This window comes from Chelon labrosus (genome assembly GCF_963514085.1).
Source record: "Chelon labrosus genome assembly, chromosome: 15".
Classification (NCBI taxonomy): Eukaryota; Metazoa; Chordata; class Actinopteri; order Mugiliformes; family Mugilidae; genus Chelon; species Chelon labrosus.
The window spans coordinates 26,794,036-26,814,979 of record NC_140348.1 but is presented as its reverse complement, the minus strand read 5'-3'; the positions used below and the strand labels follow the sequence as shown (position 1 = coordinate 26,814,979).

Below are 20,944 nucleotides of genomic sequence, written 5' to 3'. Positions count from 1 at the left end.
GTGTCTGTTGCTTTCTGTTACGATAACCTACCGGTAATTATCACCGTGTATGGTTAAGTGTTTACAATGCACTACCGGTATGTTTGCTACGTTTTTGTTACCATATTTCTACACTGGAATTTAGCCTGAATTACCGGTATTTGTTGTTAATGTTCTGTAAGCATGCCATGTTATGGTAACTGTACGTTTTCAATAAATGAACCTGGTATTTTATAGGTTCAAATAGACACAAAATCTTGTTTTTATTCATTCTACTGGTAGTTCGTTTTGCTCAAATAGAAATAGAGGCCTGCCTCTAATTCTGGCCTCCTTCCAATAAAGGCCGGGGCCGCGATGCGCTTGAGTCAAATAAAGGCCCGGGCCTCTATTAGAGGATTTACGGTATTTTGTTTGTCATGCATACCGGACGCTCGGCTGCATGTCTCTGTATCGGCCAGCAGGCTCTGCCCGTTCGTCTCGCATGTTTTTGTTTTTTTTTTTTCCTCGCGGAAGTGAATGAGTCTCTGGGGTGTCTTGGTCCACGATCAGGAAATGTAGTTTTTGACTCGAGACATGTCAAGTCATTACAAGTCAAAGAGGCCAAGTCCGATTCAAGTCTCGAGTGAATAGCATTCAAGCCCAAGTCGAGTCGCAAGTTATGGCGAATTTTATCAAGTCGAGTCTGAAGTCATTAAAATCATGACTCGAGTCTGACTCAAGTCCAAGTCATGTGACTCGAGTCCACATGTCTGGTTTGAGGTGAACGTTGAATACAGTATAGCTATAGTACAGTATAGTGAAAGAAGTAAGACGCAAGAAACAAGCAGCAGGTTCAGTATGAACACAACCTTTAGTCACTGACTGATAGAGGAGCTCTCAGGCAGTGAAGACAACACAATCCCCACAAACAATTCATGCTGTCATAAAATCAGGGTTGGACATAGAAGTTAACATCCATGTCTTTTAAATGTGGTGTGATTTCAGATGTGAATTGGCACAAGAGTAAAAGAAGTTTTACTTACCGTTTGACCTGAATTATTTTAGCTCAGAGACTGTGAGATCTAAAATCTGATCTGGCTCTAGTTATGAAGCTGCCTCTCTTCGTCCTTAGTGATTCAATCTAGACATTGCTGCTGCTGTTCCTCATATTCCCCTCTCTCCCATACTGCCAAAATAACTTTATTCTCAGCATCTATGTCTCTCGTCCAATGACGTACTTGCCTGTCTCCCCCTCTGAGCCAATCAATCCACAGTTCCCATGCTTTAAAATCATTGTAACTGTGTCTGCCTTATTTTATTCAGATCAGTTCAGGCTGTGTTAATTTAGAGGAGATCTTTGAAGAAGAGCTTGAGAGCTCCCTTGAGTAATTTCCTGTGGGGTATTTAAGACGAAGATCTGAATCACATCATCTAGTTGGAAAGTTCCCTCGACCAGTATTAAAAGCCACTTCCTGCAGAAAAGCCCCCAGAGATCGTTCTGCCACCAGCAGTTCTGACATGGCACAGATTTCCCAGGCAGTGATGCCAGCACCCACTCCAATGAATGCACCTCCAAGCACCAGAAAGTACACCTGTCATAGTGTAATGACTATGACTATGCAGAGTCAAGGCAGTGGTGCGTGTTTGGCTGATATCTGGGATCTCATCTGAAAACACTTTAAAACAAGTTTTAAAGCAAGTAAATACCATACATGTAGCCTCCAAGAACCCACAGATATCTAAAAACTAGAATTTTTTTTAGATTTGTATTGATACAAGGAAAATATGAACAGGACAGTTCATATAATAGCAATAGCTAGGACTTATCATTGCTCTGTGCATTATTTTATCTCGAGGCTGATGTCAGACTGACAATAAATCAGTGAATTACATTTGGTCATTATCGTTTTTTAATATGTTAAGATGCATGAAATAAGAAATTCTAACCTTTGGCAAAGTAGTTGTGCACTTCTGAGTTCATCTAAAACCTTTAGAAATTGTGATCATTCTCCTTTTAAGCTTTAACTTAACTACAGTAACAAGTTATAAAAGCTTTTTAAGAAAATGTAAATACTTAAAGAGAATCAAAAAAAAAAAAAAAACACCTAGTAAGAAGAAAAAACAAGCACATGCCTTGATTTGACATAATTCAGCTCAGTCAGATTTCAAGGTACACAAGGTAATTTCCTGATTAAACTTTAACTTCATTCATTCATTCATTCATCTTCTGTAACTGTGAAGGGGCGCAGGGCGGCTGGAGCCTATCCCAGCTGTCATTGGTCTAGAGGTGGGGTCCACCCTGGACAGGTCTCCACTCTATCCCAGCTGTCATTGGTCTGGAGGTGGGGTCCACCCTGGACAGGTCTCCAGTCTATCCCAGCTGTCATTGGTCTGGAGGTGGGGCCCACCCTGGACAGGTCTCCAGTCTATCTCAGGGCTAACACAGAGAGACACTCACACCTACGGCCAATTTAGAATTACCAGTGAACCTAACCAGCATGTCTTTGGACGGTGAGGGGGAAGCTGGAGTACCTGGAGAGAACCCACGCAGACACAGGGAGAACATGCAGACTACACACAGAAAGGAACCAGTCGGCCCATGGATTACAACCTTAAACTTAACATAGCATAACAAAATAACATTTTGAAATTGGAATCTGTTTTTAGTTTGTTTACATCTGTGTAATATCTGAATACTTCCTACGTCACTGGCTACACAGTCACCTGAGAACAAACCAGCCCAAATTAAATAAAACAGAACACTTTTAACTGAAGTATTCTTCACGCCTACAGTCCTAAGGTAGTTTCTTTGTCACAGGTTATAGATTTATTCCAATTTATTCCAATATTTACCTTTGAAAGTTGAACATGAATGAGTTCCTCACACTAGTGCTGGTTCCATCCTCTACAGCAGAATGTGACATGCGGGATGTTTCTGATCATCTAAATCTGCTCATATGAAGAAGTGACATGTGCAGTCATTATTATCATTATCAGGTTTATTATATGGTTAGGAAAGATGTCAGCAGATATTCCTTCAATTAAACATCTGCCATCAATCATTTCATACTATTAAGAGACCTGATATCAGTCCAGTTTGAGGGTTTGCTTCAGTTTCTTTAATTACATGTTGCACTAAATATTTTACACTGCATCCCTGTAATGTTCACTGCCTGGCCAAAAAAATAAATAAATAAATAAATCTCCACCTGGATCTAACTAATCAAATAGGTAGGAGCCTCCTATTGGATAATTATTGCATGGGTGATTATCTTTCAGCTGACAACAAGTTATTTAAACCCAACTGATGCAATGAGTAGCTTCTCATTTCTTCAACAACCATGTCTAAAGACACATCCTGTGGTCGTGGAAAAGATGTTAGTCTGTTTGAGAAGGGTCAAATCATTGGCATGCATCAAGCAGAGAAAACATCTAAGGAGATTGTAGAAGCTATTAAACATATTCCATATTCCAAGATGACAATGTCAGGATTCATGGGGCTCAGATTGTGAAAGAGTGGTTCAGGGAGCATGAGACATCATTTTCACACATGGATTGGCCACCAGTGCGATAGACTGGAGACCTGTCCAGGGTGTACCCCCGCCTCTTGCCCGATGACAGCTGGGATAGGCTCCAGCAGACCCCGCGACCCTTAACAGGAACAAGCGGTTACAGAAGATGAATGAATAATTATAAAACTCTAGAAGGGAAAAGTTAAGTTAGTCTTGTCTTTGCTACATGTCATGTAACATGTCATATAATTTACTTTCTACTTTATGTCAGAAATGAACTGACCATGTTGTTATTCGCACATTTAGAGTCATGATTCATTCAGAGCTCCGTGACAGATAAGCAACCGTTTGGTTTTCTTGATTTTTATCTTTAACTTTACTGGAAGTTAACTTTATATCTGCATGAGAAGATGCTGCAGCATCTTTAGCAAAACCTCAAACAGACTGGCATGGCACTACACACACCGACACACACGCACACCCACCTGACAAATAACACACACGTACACACACACACACACATACAGATACATACACACAAACATGCATGCACACACACACAAACATACACACGTGCCTCAGAACATTTGTAAACATGTTAATTTCTCACCTGTGATTTGCCTTTCTCCAATTCAGAACTAGATGACTATAAACAAAAAACTGAGATTATAAATACAGCATCCTGTATTCAAAGAGAGAAAAAAAATGTGCTACTCATGAGCACTCTGCATTGGGACACTGCTTTTAGTAGCACCACGGAGGACAAAGATCATCCTTGATTATAACAAGAACAAGGGGGAGCCCATAACCTCGACAAGGTATTGCACTTTTTTCATGTAATGGTCACTGATATTCATTCCGGTCAATGTATTGCATTCTCGTGTAAGAAAATAAGAATTCATGTCGTAGTCATACTTAAAGCTGATGTTGCTTATATTGAAACTTGAGGAGTTGGTCATTTTTGAATGATTTGTTGATTATTACTTTTGTTGCCGGTCACTAGAGTATACAGTTTGATCCGGGAGGACAAGAGGTGTGACTATTTGCTGCCATTAAAATAATCAAAAAGGTCTCAGGGTGAACAGTGCTAAAAGCTTGTTGCAGAGTATGCAATATGTACAGTCTAGAGCAGAATGTGACATGTGGGAGGTTTCTGATCACTTAAATCTGCCCATATGAGGAAGTGATATGGAATCAGATTTGATCATGAAATGTCAGAACATCAGAGTAGGCAAGAAGCAGATATTCCGTCAACAAAACACCCCCCAAGAATCATTTCAAACTTCAAACTCATGCAGCAGTCTCTAAGTCTAGATCTGGTCACATAAGGTCGTGAAAAAAGTTGACATGGTTGCGTAATGTGCGTCAGAATTAAAGCATTTATCAAGATGAACTTCATCAGATATTCTTTCAACAAACGATCCCACAAGGATAAATTAAAAATGTCTTTATTTTTATGTTGCACATCTTAAGTTTGTTCAGTGGTAATGAATGGTTTGCTTTTTTTATTGAGGGGGAATTCAAATTGACCCAGCAGCAGACGGGAATGTAAATAATATCCCTCAAAAACTGCACATCAAGTACAAAGATAAAAAGGAAGCAGTAAATAGGAACATTGGAAACAAAACAGAAATTTGTGCGTTTTGCAACACTGAGTCATTTGCATTTCTCAATATGCTTTGAGTTTGTGGTTCAACATCGTCCTGAGTGGTCTCTGCTTGGCGTGGGACCATGACAGAGAAGACTATGAGAGAGAGCGAGAGAGAGAGAGAGAGAGAGAGAGGCATAAAGGAAGCCCATCTACGTTAAATATGAAACTCATTCTCTGAACAGGGGACGTGGACAGAGATCTAATCTGCCATCAATCTACAACACAGTCTGAACATATGTCCTCAAGAAGATTCTCCCCTGTTCACACTTTGAGACTGGAGCCTCTGACTGACAACGCTAGAGAGCCATTCATTGGAGGAAAAGGTAAGTATGATGACACTAGTCATTTAAGTTTCTGATGGGTAACATCCACAGATCAGCAAAGAAAACAAACACACTGGCCACTGCAGGACACATGTAGCAGCCCAAGCTAAATGAATCCAACTTAATTCTGTCGTGCACTTTGATTTCACTTGTTCTTTTGTTTTAATTTTGCCAGAAACATATCTCGGAGGGTAAATACTACCTTCTGTAGCCTTAAGTCTCTCTGGTGGTCTGCTTTATCTGCCTACATGCAGCAAAAAATCTACCTCCTAGTGAAGATCTTATAACATCCATCTTACATACACTCAAAAGTTTCTCTATGGATCCTTTCCTCATGAAAACATACAGAATCAAGTCTGCAAGAGGACTAAGCTGGATCAAGGTGAAAGATACGCTGTGGAGGACCGAGTCGTCTCGTCTGCAGTAAGACAGGATGATGGTGGGCAAGAACATGAGAGTGTAGTTGAGCAGGACCAGAACCAAAACACCTACAATTCGCCTTTTATCCTCGGGGGAGACTGAGATGGAAGCAGACAAGGCTTTGAGGGTCCCGGCGAGGGAGAAGACGAGCAGGGGGAAGGGGAGAAGGAGGGAGATGGTCAGGAAGATAAATGGATAAATGAAGCCAGACGCCAGACTGACAACAAGGATTGTGACAAAGGAAATGGTCCAGACCAAAACACACACCACCACAGAGATCTTGATGGTCCGTTTGAAGCGGTACCACAGTGGCCAGGCAATGATCAAATACCTGTAGCACAAAGAGAGGCACAGAGATATTGTGAACTCATGATTTGATGCAGTAAAGCATTCACACTTGCAGGAGAGATGTCTACCTTTCCAGAGCAACACAGACCATGAAGCCGACACTGGTCAACAGACCGAAGACGTAAATGAAGTACGTGATGTTGTAGAGTGGACGAGCGTTGATTTTTGTCACCCAGACAATCATGCAGCAGAGCTGAATGAGGTCGGAGATGAGGAGGTTGATGACGTAGATCGGACCGACGTGATCATTTCGCACCTGCAGATAAAACATTGACAGTCATTTATGTTTTTTTTTTTTATTTTAAACCTGCTTGGTTGGTATCATTCACTGCCACATACGTTAAAATACAGACCAGGGTATAAAAGGCGTAGATGGCCACCATGGTCAAAGGAAGGCCGATGCAGATGACGACCCACCTCGTCACATATAAAACAGACTGGATGTGGGACTCCATTTTGTCGGGATCAGAACTGTTGTGCTGCGAGGTGATGCTGCTGTAGTCGAAGATGTCGAAGAGGTCAAAGCCGTTCCACAAGTTACTGATGTTGCAGAGCTGGTGGTAGGTGGCGGACGCCGAGCTGTTGCCGCTGTTGTTGTAGCTGCTGTACAGTGAGGTGCTGTTGTCCTCTTCCATTCTTCAACGGATGACTTGGGGAAATCAAGGTTACTTAGAATCTACTAACCAAATTCATACAGTCACATTATTATCAGGGATACCCTTAGATGTTTTGTTTCTCTTTTTACTTTAAATAACTGATTACTAATCAAATGACTACTTAAAGTAATCCAATCGCAACCAATCGCACGTAATTATTAATTCTGTGAAACCTAGATTGTCTTGTGACCATTAAGAAGGGGCCTGAACCCTAGATTGGAAACCATTTAACGAAGCTACTAAACTGTGTTTAAAATATTAAGAACTGGTACTGCCGGTGTACTACAGCAACAGTTTATTGGGGCATGAGTAATATATAAATGTCAATATATTGTCAATATATGTTTTTTTTTTTTTTTTTTTTTTACTTAAATCCATTTTGGGGGATTTACTAAAGATAGTACTAAAGATAGTATTTTCAACCAACTGAGCTGAAAACATGTTCAGCCAGATACTTGTATATTGTGGATTCAAATATCGGCGTAAACTCTTCTTCGAGTATGATTTTTCACTCTTTAGTTTTCTAGTTTTTTTTTAATTGCCTGCAGCAAGAGATTTGAAACACGTCACTATGAACATCGGGGCCTGGTGGATTGTTTTCCCTCGAATTTTGCAAGTTTAAATAAAAGTCATAAAAGCCGTGAAAATCTTTCCCACACGTTCTCGGAATTGTACCAGAGTAAACAGACTCACGCATACATTCACAGCGGCCAGGCCGTAAAATTTCTCGGAAGGGAATCTTTGACTCTGTGATTTTTGCGATCCCATCTCTGTGGAAGATCTTCTCATAAGAGTATTGTCACAACACACAACGGTGTTTCATATCCAAACTGTCATCATTTCCTCGAAGAGTATAAACAGCATCCCTCAGTGGATTAATGTCAGATCAGAGCACAACGAAGCAGAAAAGGGTAAACAAAGATCATATGAGCACATTTCTGAGTAGTCCTACTGGCATCCAGTTTCATACTTTTCTTTGCCCAATTAATACAAGTAAAGAAATGTTCACTGCAGCCATACTGTCTTATTTATTTACTTTGCCTTAAATCTCCATAAAACATTTACAGTGTATGCACTTTGTAACTGCCCACGTCAGTTAATACATTTATTTATTTTTGGTTCCTACCTATCTTTTCGGGCTCATTGTTTTTGTTTCTACACGGTACCCTTTTAATGATACACCGCCTGGCAGAGCACGGCAAGGGAGAAATCACGGCAGGTTGTCTCCACACACATTAAAGTAAAGTTAATATAAAGAGTTACAACGTTAAATGTAAACAAAGAAGACAGAGAAAGAAGAAAAGACAAGATTCAGCCCCTTTGGTAGTGTGCAGCCTACGAGGTGTGGTTTATTGTTGTATTGTGTAATTACATTAAGCTACGAGCTCTGCATCAGCATATTCATTTACGTGATTGTTTGTTTACTTCCTTTGCTTCAGTTCTCACGGGTCTGTCTGGGTCGCTTGATGACTGAATAAACCCTGTTTCATAAAATGATCTCGGGCCTCATGCTTTACTGCCGAGAGGAGCTACAGTGAGAACTCGACTGCTTCGCGTGAGTAGCCGAGGAAACGTCGCTAGAGCACAGTGATCCATGGTCGGGATGAAGCCTTTCCACGTCGCGGGTGCATCGTTTATTGCCGTCCTCACAGCAACCAAGGAAGCATCTGCGGGAGGGTTACGGTGCCGCTAGTGTGAATTTTGTGTAAATAAGAGACTTTGAGTGCTTTGCACAAGAGACTGAAACATTTTCAAGTTGTTGTTGTTTACTTACCTTTCATCGTTGAAGTCCGTTGACGTTCATTGATACAAATCGCGCTGATATTGAGATTGCGTTTATCGACAGTTACACTGTAAAATTTCTGTTAAAATAAGTAGTGTTAATATTAAGATATAACAGCGCCACAGTAATTTAAAGGTGCATTGCAAAGATTTATTGCATTTCTACCTGTGTTAGAGTTAACACCTTTGTGTAGTTATCACTGATGGTAATAAGACTATAAGTAGATAAGCCAAATTATTTAACAGAAAAGTACAATTATTGCTCTAGGTTAAAACTGAGTGTTGATTCAGCTACGCTGAGGTTATTTTGGCCATTCAATAAGGTAACTACAAGGCTAAGAGTTGTATAACATTTAATCTAACTCATTTAATCAAGGTAAAATGTCAGACATTGAACCCTTTTCTGAGAGTGACAGAAATGGTGGTGGTGAAGACATACAGCAGCATGAGACAGACATGCAGCCACAAGCATCGGAAGGCATCGAAGCTGCTTACCACACTTCTTCGCCAGAGCCACAAAGAAGTCAAAGAGCTCGCAAGCTGACGGAAAAAGGCCAAGAATTGCACAAGGAGCAAGTCAAAAGGGTTGAACACCGTTTCATTAAGAGCTACAATAAGTGGAAGACAATCATCAAGGATGCTAAAGGAGTGCTGAGTGGAGCGTGCTCAAACAGCCTGCTGCATGAACACATCACTAAGGTAAACAATGCTGCAAGGGAACTGAATGATGTTTATGAAGAGCTGAGACGCATTGACATTCCAGATCAGGACACACGTCGTAGAATCGACACCTGTGAAGCAGTAACAAAGACAATAATTAAAGCTGCTAAAGGTCATCTAACCACCGAAGCTGATGAAGATCAAGAGATTAAAAAACAAGACAAGAAAGAGAGAGATGGAGAATCTGTGTTTAAGTCTGCAGCATCAGATAGAACAAGTATCTCTCACCACACCAAATCCAAGTTCGCCAGGTCTTCGGTTCATTCTCGAAGCAACTCAAGGGTCACATCCAGACATTCAAGCCAGTATTCTGCTCACAGACAAGAAGCTGCTGCTGAAGTCGCCGCCAATGAAGCTGAATTGCAGGTACTGTTAGAGAAAGAACATCATATCAAAGAACTTGAACGACTTGAGGCTGAAAATGCAGAGATGCAAAGAGTGCTAGAGGCCAAGCGAAGAGAAGTGGAACGATTGGAAACAATAAAGAAGTTAAGGGCTGCCAAAGCACGACAGCAAGTGTATGAGCAAAATGAATGGTCAGATGATGATATAGATCAACTGCTCCATCAACATGTCTCTCTGAAATTGAAGGAAGAAATTAAAGGTGAAAGTAACCTGTCTCAACATCAGCCTCCACCACAAGCTATGACACTGCTAGGGAGAGAAGATAGCACAGCAGCTCTTGTGAGAGTGTTTGCAGAGTCCATCAGTGCAAGTCGTCTTCCCATACCTGAACCAACAACATTCTGTGGTGATCCACTCAGGTTTAATGATTGGAAGGTTTCCTTCCAGACACTAATTGACAGGAAGAACATACCAGGTGAAGAAAAGATATATTACCTGCGAAAGTATGTGAGTGGCACAGCCAAGAAAGCCATAGAAAGCTACTTCCTGCTAGGCACAGAGTCTGCCTACCATGCAGCATGGACCATCCTCGAAGAGCGATATGGCAATCCATTCCTCATCGCCAAAGCTTTCAGGGACAAGCTTGATTCATGGCCCAAGTTAAACTCCAAGAGCAGTGTAGAACTTCAAGAACTTGCTGACTTTCTCCGCAGCTGTGAGACAGCCATGTCTCAAATCAAGGGTCTCGAAGTGCTCAACGACTGTAGTGAGAATCAGAAGATACTCGCTAAACTTCCAGATTGGCTGACTTCTAGATGGAATAGGAAGGTCATGGACGTAGAAGAGCAAAGTCATGAGTTCCCAAGCTTCAGCAGCTTTGTTGAATTCGTCACACGTGAAGCCAGAATCGCTTGCAACCCAATAACGTCTCTCCATGCTCTAAAGCCAAATGAAAGTGAGAAGATCAAGGTCTCAAGGAACAGAGGTCCAGGAGCAAAGGTGCTTGCAACAAATGCAGGTGAAAGGACTGCTGTTATAAGTTGTGTATTCTGTGAGAAGGCAGGTCACAATTTACTCAAGTGTTACAAGTTCATGGATGAAACCATCTCTGCACGAGTTAAGTTTGTCCAGGAAAACAAGTTGTGTTTTGGCTGTCTGCAATCCGGTCATCGCTCAAAAGAATGTGAAAGGAGACAGACCTGCAATATATGTGAGAAGAAACATCCGACTTGCCTCCATGATAATCGCACTAAAGAAACAAAGGTGCTAACAAAGGCTAATGGAGCAGTTGACTATGACAAGCTAAAGGACAGAAGCACTGAACGGCAACAAGACAAAGCAATGAGACCCTCATTCGAGGCAACATCAAACAGAGTCATACAGAACATTAAAGACACTCATACATCCACTATCATCCCAGTGTGGGTGTCAGCCACAAGTGAGCCTGATCGTGAAATTCTTGTGTATGCACTCCTAGATACACAGAGTGACACAACCTTTCTCCTTGAAGAAACTGCAAGGGCTCTGCACGCAAAAAATGAACCAGTTCAGTTGAAGCTGTCCACCATGGCCTCAAAGAACACCATTGTGCCATGTCGAAGAGTTAGTAGTCTGCAAGTAAGAGGATTCTACTCGGACAAGGTAATACCTCTGCCGGTGACATATACGAGAGACTTTATACCTGCAAACAGAGAACATATTCCCACACCAGAGACGGCTAAAGTTTGGCCTCACCTTGAACACATCGCAGCTGAGATAGCTCCTCAACAAAGTTGTGACGTTGGCTTGTTAATTGGCTACAACTGTCCTCAAGCTCTCGTTCCAAGACAGGTGGTGCCTGGTGAAGGAAATCAGCCATTCGGGCTGAAAACAGACTTGGGCTGGAGCATAGTAGGCTATGGCAACCTCCGTCTTGATTATGGAGATGCAATAGGAGTAAGTCACCAAGTTGTTGTGAAACAAGTCATTCCAGATTGTCAGTTGGCTTCAGATGTCACAAGTGAAGTGCATTATGTCTGCAGAACGCTGATCAAGGAAGTAGTCTCACCTGTAGATGTCATTAAGGTCCTGGAGTCCGACTTCGTGGAAAGAACTTCAGGTGATACAAGCATCTCCCAAGAAGACCTCAGATTCCTGTCAAAGATGCAAGGAAGCATCAGGCTCAATGATGACGGTCACTATGAGATGCCGCTACCTTTCAAGAAGGAGAGACCTAACTTACCAAACAACAAGGTATGCGCCGTCCATCGTCTCAAATGCCTAGAAAGGAAGCTGAAAAGAAACGAACAGTACTACAAGGACTACAAAACCTTCATGGATGACATCATAGCTCGCGGAGACGCCAAAAGGGTTCCTGAAGAAGATATCAACAAGACTCCTGTGTGGTACATTCCCCATCACGGGGTGTATCATCCACAGAAGCCTGGAAAAATCCGCGTCGTCTTTGACTGTTCGGCAAGGTTTCAGCAGACTTCTTTGAACGACCACCTACTAACTGGTCCTGAGTTGACAAACAACTTGGTCGGAGTCCTTTGTCGTTTTCGTAGAGGCCCTGTGGCAATAATGTGTGACATCGAGCGCATGTTTCACCAGTTCTATGTCAAAGCAGAAGACCAAGATTACCTACGTTTCCTTTGGTGGGAGGATGGAAATCTGGAAGCTCAACCATCTATCTACCGAATGAAAGTTCATCTGTTTGGTGCGGCTTCTTCCCCAGGCTGCGCCAACTTTGGACTAAGACATCTTGCTGATGAAGGACGGGGAAGATTCAGTGAAGGCACCATCCAGTTCATCAGAAGGAATTTTTACGTTGACGATGGGCTAGCAAGTGTCACATCTCAAAGCCAAGCCATCCAACTAGTGAGGGAAGCAAGAGAACTCTGCAGCACAGGCAAACTCCGGCTGCATAAGTTCATCTCAAATAGTGAGGAAGTCATGGCCGCAATTCCTAAGGAGGAATGTGTTGAGGCTGCCAAAGATCTGGACATGGCGTTGGGTGAATATCATATGGAAAGAGCGCTTGGCGTTCAGTGGTGTGTGACCTCAGATGAGTTCCAGTTCCGAGTAGTCGTCAAAGAGAACCCACTCACCCGAAGAGGAGTCTTGTCCACAGTTGCCTCAATATTTGACCCGCTGGGATTTGTGGCACCTTTCATTCTGGTCGGGAAAAGGATTGTCCAGCAGATGTGTCGCGACAAGCTAAGTTGGGATGACACCTTACCTGACGACCTGCGACCTCTGTGGGAATCATGGCTCCTAGACCTGAAAAACCTAGCTGGGGTGAAGATCCAGAGGTGCTACGTTCCACCAAATTTCAAGGTTCTACACTATGAGTTGCATCATTTCTCCGACGCCAGTGTGTCGGGATATGGAGAGTGTTCGTATCTCAGAGCGATCAGTACATCGGGAGAAGTGCACTGTACTCTAGTCATGGGGAGGTCAAGAGTTGCTCCCACTAAGGTGACCACCATACCGAGGCTAGAGCTGTCGGCGGCTGTAGTAGCAGTCAGAGTCAGTGACATGCTCAAAGGAGAACTTGAAGTGGAATGCATGCATGAAGTCTTTTGGACAGATTCAAAGATTGTTCTAGGCTACATCAGTAACGAAGCCAGAAGATTCCATGTGTTTGTAGCTAATCGCGTGGAACGTATCAAACAAAGCACAGAGTCTGTGCAATGGAGGTACGTGACTTCGGAGGAAAACCCAGCAGATCACGCCTCAAGAGGCCTCTCAGCTGACCAGCTGTCAACATCTAACTGGTTCACAGGCCCAGACCTGCTTTGGCAGAAAGAGTTACCAACTGAAGATGTCAAGGTGGGAGAGATCCCAAGTGATGACCCAGAGCTCAAGAAGGCTCAAGTTCATGACACGCAGGCAAAGGAGGTGAGGTCACTCTTGGATCGGCTACACAAGTTCTCTGATTGGTCAAGATTGGTGAAGGCCATTGCTAGATTAAAGCGCCTTGTTAGAGAAGTCAAAGGCCAGAAGCCACGGTCCTGTGAAGCCACCAGTTTAGAGGAAAGGAGAGAAGCACAGATAACCATAATAAAAATGGTTCAAGAAACAAACCTGTCTCAAGAAATCCAGTGTCTTCAGCATCACAAGGAGACACAACCAAAGTCCAAGCTATATAAATTAAATCCATTCCTGGATGACCAAGGTATCATCAGAGTTGGAGGCCGCTTGACTCACGCTGCCTTACATGCACATGTAAAGCATCCAGCGGTTCTTCCAAGAGACAGTCACATCTCATCATTACTGGTCAAGCACTATCACGAAGGAGTACACCATCAAGGCCGGGGAATGACCATGAATGAGCTCCGTGCCAACGGCATATGGATCCTTGGATGTAGCAACCTGGTCTCATCCCACATTTACAAGTGCACTAAGTGCAGGAAATACAGAAGAGGTATGGAGCAACAAAGGATGTCAGACCTTCCTGTAGACCGAACTGAAGCTACACCGCCATTCACTTTCTGTGGTTTGGATTGTTTCGGTCCATTTTACATCAAGGAAGGAAGAAAAGAGTTAAAGAGGTACGGACTGTTACTCACCTGTATGTGCTCCAGAGCAATTCACATTGAAATGCTTGATGACTTGACCTCTGATGCATTCATTAACGCCCTGCGTTCATTCATTGCCATTCGTGGAGCAGTGCGGCAGATAAGATGCGATCAGGGGACGAACTTCGTCGGTGCAAGGCGAGAGTTTGCGGAGGCATTGAAAGGGATGGATCAAGAGGAACTCAAGGAAAGGGGATGTGAGTTCATCTTTAACACCCCAAGCTCAAGCCACATGGGCGGAGTCTGGGAAAGACAGATCCGCACCATCAGGAGTGTTTTGATGTCTATCCTGGAACAGTCTGCCAAACAGCTTGACTCCTCCTCTCTACGAACATTCTTGTATGAGGTCATGGCAGTAGTTAATAGCAGACCGCTGACCACGGACAACCTGAATGATTCATCCAGTCCAGAACCATTGACACCAAACCACATTCTGACCATGAAGTCCACAATCATAGCGCCTCCCCCTGGGAAGTTCATCAGGGAAGACCTTTATCTCCGGAAGAGATGGCGTAGAGTTCAACTCCTGGCCAACAACTTCTGGTCACGTTGGAAGAAGGAGTATCTCCTAAATCTCCAAAACAGGCAAAAGTGGACCAAGGACCGCAGAAATGCACAGGTCAATGACATTGTTCTTCTGAAGGAGGATGGGATACCACGGAACAAGTGGAAGTTGGCAAAGGTCATGCAAGTTCATTCTGGGAAGGATGGAAGAGTGAGAACACTCAAGCTGTTACTCAGTGATTCAGCGCTGGATAAAATGGGAAGACGCACCTCCAAACCAGTCTACCTGGAGAGGCCCATTCAGAAGACGGTCACACTGTTAGAAGCAGACTAAAGACCACTGTGTACCATTATCACTCTCAGTGTATTAGCTGGCCTTATCAATTTGTTATTGATTTGTTACATGATAATATTTAAAGTGACGTTCATACACAGTATATGTCTCCCATAAGTCGTTCTAAGAAATCACTTGTGATTTGGTGGGAGTGTAACTGCCCACGTCAGTTAATACATTTATTTATTTTTGGTTCCTACCTATCTTTTCGGGCTCATTGTTTTTGTTTCTACACGGTACCCTTTTAATGATACACCGCCTGGCAGAGCACGGCAAGGGAGAAATCACGGCAGGTTGTCTCCACACACATTAAAGTAAAGTTAATATAAAGAGTTACAACGTTAAATGTAAACAAAGAAGACAGAGAAAGAAGAAAAGACAAGATTCAGCCCCTTTGGTAGTGTGCAGCCTACGAGGTGTGGTTTATTGTTGTATTGTGTAATTACATTAAGCTACGAGCTCTGCATCAGCATATTCATTTACGTGATTGTTTGTTTACTTCCTTTGCTTCAGTTCTCACGGGTCTGTCTGGGTCGCTTGATGACTGAATAAACCCTGTTTCATAAAATGATCTCGGGCCTCATGCTTTACTGCCGAGAGGAGCTACACACTTTATGTATCAGATTAGTCACAGTGCACTGTAAAACAAAATATCATCAATAATTCTGTTCTAAATTATTACAAAACCTTCAATAAAGTCATGTCACTGAAAATTCTGCTGACCAACACTGTTACCTTACATACACCTGTAAGTAGCAAAAATAATACGTAAACAATACACCATTTTTTATGTGAAAAAGTCATAGAGGACATACAGTTGTTGTTACTAGCATATTATGTAACATCTACTGTAGGTTGTAAATGTAATTTGGGTTTTACATTCAATTAAACAACTTCTGTAACAATTTAAAGTCATTTTCTATAAAGATAGGTTTTTATGAGAGTGGTCCATCTGTGTCGCTGTACTGATATGTTAATGAAGAATTAAAATTTACCTTTGTACGCCTCTGGACGACAAACAGGACAACTTCTGTATGCTGTACGAAGCCTACGGTTGTGTCCTCCGTATCCAGGTGGTGTACAGTAAATAAAAAAAACACGATGAAGTTTCCTCATAAACTATTTCTAAAAAGGAGAGGAGGTGTATGTTGTGAAATATGAGATTGTTGTGATCTGACATGCATCCCTGCAATAGGGGATGCTGGTGACTTCATCATTCTCACGTCCTCTTCTGGTGTTTACGCCCAAAACCTCAGCTGAACAGTTTAAATACCAATAAAGAGATAAGTTAAACTAAATTATCTCCAGTCTGTCTGGGAAGGATCTCCATTATCCAGGTCAGAGTACATCCAAAAAACAAAGCTGAAACAAGATTAAACTGGAATTGTAGGGTTTCTTGAAAACGCGTCATCCAAGTGCCTCGTTCAGTTCTAAAAGACTGGTGGGGAGCTGGGGTTTAGCCCACCTGAAAATCGTAGCATCTGTATCTGTAATTGATTCTATTTAGATGTGGGTTTCCTTCCCCAGTCAACCTTGATCTAAGGACCCATTAATGTCCAGATACTCATGGTGTCTCATGGTGTGAACGGGGTGAAGCTTTTGGTGGACAGATGAAAATCTTAATACCGTCCCCCAAGACTTTACATTGATGGGAAGTCCAGTTCACCTTGTTTCAGGTTTTATTTTTTGGACACCTTATAGGTATCTTGATCAGTTCTAAAAGACTAGTGGAGAGTTGGGGTTGAAATAGGAACATCTGTGGGTGTTACCCATGCAAAAATCACATGACTAGAGTCTGTTAATAAACAGATTCTGAACACTCATGGGTGCGATAATAATGTGCAGTTGGTATTTTTCTTTTTAACCAGGTGCAATCACAATATTTGTGCAATAGCTACGTATGTACAGTCACATATTTATTATTATTATTATTATTTTTCTGGGTGTTGGGTATTTGGGGTTTAATTCGTGTACATGTATGTCTGACAGTGCTGTATGCGATGGAGATGTCAATTTCCCTGCGGGAACCTCCCAAAAGGATCAACAAAGTTGTCAGTCAATCTAATCTATCTAATCTAGATACTTACCTGTGATTGGATGAATCTGGGACTGGAGTCTCCGGAAACTAATGTCAGTTAGCGTACCATTCATTTGGGAAAGAAAACAGGATCAGATTCCTGTAATCACAGGTACTGTATGTATCTGGTCGTTACGAGACCCTGGTCTTGTTATTTTTAGGTGGGCAGCACCCACAGACAGTGAGTCCTGATCACTTTTGTCTGTCATGTTGTAAGAAGCAGACAAAGAGAAATGTGAAGCTTTGCTGTGGTGTGTTGATGAGGAGGCATTGGGACAAGCTGGGAGAGGAAGTCCACCTCTGCAGGTGAGGATGGAACCACCTGCACCTTTGGACCATCCTACGTGTTCCCCTGATCTAAATCCCATTAAGAACGTTTGGGGATGGATGGCAAGGGCAGTTTACAAAAACAGATGTCAGTTCCAGACTGTGCATGCCCTTCATAAAACCATCTTCACCCACCAGCATTCTGGAAACACTCTCATGAAGCATGCCTGAATGTTTTTTTGAAGTGATCAACAAGAACATTCTCACTACTTTTGTGGGACTTTTAGTTCTATTTTTTATTTCGACTTCATCTGAAATAAAATCCTGGTTCATCTAAAACTTCCTAAAACTTAACGGTGATAAAGCTGAACTCCTCCTCATGGGAACTAAATCCACACTTTCCAGAGCTGACAGTTTTTCCCTAACAATCGACGGTTCCTTAGTTTCCCCCTCCCCCCAGGTTAAGAGTCTGGGTGTCATCCTTGACAGCTCATTCTCACATCAATGATGTTACCCGGTCTGCATATTTCCACCTACACAATATAAATCATCTCTGCCCCTCCCTCAGCCCCCATACCACTTCCATCCTTGTTCACAGCCTTGTCACCTACTGCATTGATTACTGCAACTCTCTCCTCTTTGGCCTCCCTCACAAATACCTCCATAAGCTTCAAATGGTCCAGAATTCAGCCACTCGTATCATCACCAAAACCCCTTCATTTCACCACGTTACCCCTGTACAGCATCTCCACTGGCTCCCAGTCAAACTCAGAATCGACTTCAAAATCCTTCTGCACACCTTCAAGGTGCCTTCATTATATGGAGATAAAAGACTAGACTCTTGTGATTCTCTCAACATAGTTTTAATGCTTTTTAGCAACAACACGCAGCATGTTAACACCTGCCTTAGATCCTTGTTTTTCTACATCATCAACCTCCTCATTTCTGACATCATTCAGCTCCTCTGCATGATTGTTTGCGTGGCAAACAAGAACTCCATCCATATCTTCTTTTGTCTTTATCATTACGCTGTGTTTTTGTGTGTATCTACATCTGTGTCTAACCATTTTATTGGTATATAATTTAACCATTTAATAGTATAGTCTCCCAGGGCAGCCTATGTCTCCTTGCATGTCTCTTGCAATTGGGTCCTACCACCCTTTCCTTCAAAGTGTGACAACATCAGTGTATAGTCTTTGGTTTATCACTTCTGGTGCTTGAGGTTTTGCTAAAGATCTCCTCAAGCTGATATTTAGATTTCCTCCTGATAAAAAACACGAAACCAAGCCGCTGCATATCGGAAAATGTGACTCACAAACATGTTAATAAGAGCATGACATTTTTCTTACATAAAGTAGAAATCAAATTCTTCATCATCTTTATAATCAGGACAAGAATAATGAGCTAATGTGTATTATTTTAGTATTTTCTTTGCCTCAATATTATATTTGATGTTTATAATGACTTGAATAAAATAAGTGAACTGACGACCACTCATAGATCACACTGCCTCTCTGTAATTTATAAGTTTAGACAATAAAATATTTGGTGCAACCTAAAAATAAAGAAGGCGAAGCCAAACCCCCGAACTTCACTGATAGAAAGTTTGTAGAAGTTTGAAGTTTTAGCTTCTTCTTTGGAGGATTTTTTTATTTTTTATTGAAGGAAAGTCTGCTGAAGTCCTTCGTGACTGGTGTTGTGACGTTTCATGATCACATCTGATTCCATCTCATTTCCTCATATGAGCAGATTTAAATGATCAGAAACCTGCTACGTGTCACATTCTGCTGTAGACTGTTTAGATGCAGAGGACAGAACCAACACTAGTGGGAGGAACTCATTCAGGTGAGATCTGACAACTTTTAAAAAGGTAAATATTGGAACATTTCTCTTATTAAATCTAGATATTATTCATTAAGCGACTAAGAACGTAATTTATGTCCATCATTTATACTGTTCTATAGCTATACTACTTTACTGTTGACCTACACCTCAGAGCTTAATGGATATTATTACATCTCTCTACTCTCTCAAACACCAGGATTCACACTGAAGAATGGAAGAGTTGCACATTAACACCTCAGGGAATGAAAGTTTTAATTACACCAATGTCAGCGACAACATTCATCACGACTTAGAGGTTGGCATCTCCTGTGGATGCTATGAAGGCAAAGAGGGACTCATCATATATGTTTTTACATTAGTCATCATCTGCATCAGTCTTCCTTTGATCCTAGTGGCCATCTACTCACTCTCTTCTCTGGTGAGTCCATTATAACAGATGTATGTATTTATAATGATGTGTTGTGTACAGTCTGTCAGTAAATGATTGTCTTTGACTCGTCTCAGGTGTAAAAGTCTTGGTACATCTGGTTCTTAGATGGATAAATGTCTCTGACTGCAGTTTCTGGCCAGAGCCAGATGTCATATTTGGAGGAGGTGAAGTTCAGAACATGTTAACAACTGCTTTTGTTACTTTTACCAATATTTTCCTGCAGGTCAGAAAGGATCACGGTGCTCCAGTCTACATCATCAACCTCCTCATTTCTGACACCATTCAGCTCCTCTGTATGATTGTTCAGACAAAAAACTGCAACCGTGTCTTCATTTATTTTCACATTCATAGTCTGTTCTCCAGCGTTGGCTTCATGGTGTGTATCTCCCTAGAAAGGTAACTATCTGTCTGATCCAGTTTGTGTGTATCTACGTCTGTCTCTAACCATTTTATTAGTATATAATTCTGATGCTCCTCAAAGACTGTCTATGTGTGTCTGTCTTTCATTACAGGTATTTGGTCATCGCCTGGCCACTGTGGTACAGATTCAGACGAACCATCAAGACCTCTGTGGTGGTCTCTGTCCTAGTCTGGATCCTTCCTTTTGTTTTTATCATCATAATAGCCCTCATAGCATTTTTTGAAACTCGTCCTCAAGTCATGTCAACCCCCTTCGCCGTCTTCTTCCTCCTCCCCCTCCCTCTGTTCATCTTCTTCCTGGGTGGGACTCTTAAAGCCCTGTCTACATCCCTCAGTGTCCCCTCTGATGAAAAACGAAGAATTGTGGCAGTTTTGGTCGTGGTGCTGCTTATTTACACACTGCTGTTTCTGCCCACAATCATTCTGTTACTGGCAGGAGAAGACAGAATGAGTTTTAGCTTCAACATTGTGTCTGGCAGTCTTCTGAAGTTGAGTCCTCTTGCAGACTTGATTTTGTACATTTTCATCAGGAAAGGAACCACAGACAAGCTTCTGGCTTCACTGTGTTGTTGCAGAATGCAGCTTCTGGAATCATCAGATGAACAGCATGAATAACGACAGCATGTACACTAGTCAGCTTCATGTAGGCAGGAAGTAGAAGTTTTAGTTCAGTTGTTGTAGTAGGAGGCAGTGGCCAGCAGGTGGTGCTGCTGTCATTTCTGACTGCAGAACACAGAGATCCATGCAGAAGTCTGCTGCATGTTTCCTCCTTTTAAACCAGCTGATCACC

At 42.1% G+C, this 20,944-nt stretch overlaps 2 protein-coding genes across 2 annotated transcripts; both read left to right on the top strand.

Annotated features, from left to right (window-relative positions):
• Nucleotides 1–9,006: 9,006 nt before the first annotated feature.
• On the top strand, nt 9,007–15,686 carry LOC311500580 (uncharacterized protein). The gene is made up of 2 exons (XM_084562077.1): nt 9,007–15,531; nt 15,629–15,686. The coding sequence occupies exon 1, from the start codon at nt 9,032–9,034 to the stop codon at nt 15,113–15,115; it is 6,084 nt and encodes a 2,027-aa protein (XP_084418203.1). The 5' UTR covers nt 9,007–9,031; the 3' UTR covers nt 15,116–15,531; nt 15,629–15,686.
• Nucleotides 15,687–19,515: 3,829 nt separating this feature from the next.
• Nucleotides 19,516–20,835, top strand: LOC311500057 (G-protein coupled receptor 4-like; the record flags this gene model as incomplete). The annotated part of the gene is given in 5 exon segments (XM_084561232.1): nt 19,516–19,722; nt 19,958–20,130; nt 20,247–20,764; nt 20,767–20,786; nt 20,788–20,835. Coding segments are annotated over 5 exon segments (966 nt in total).
• Between the last annotated feature and the right edge of the window lie 109 nt (nt 20,836–20,944).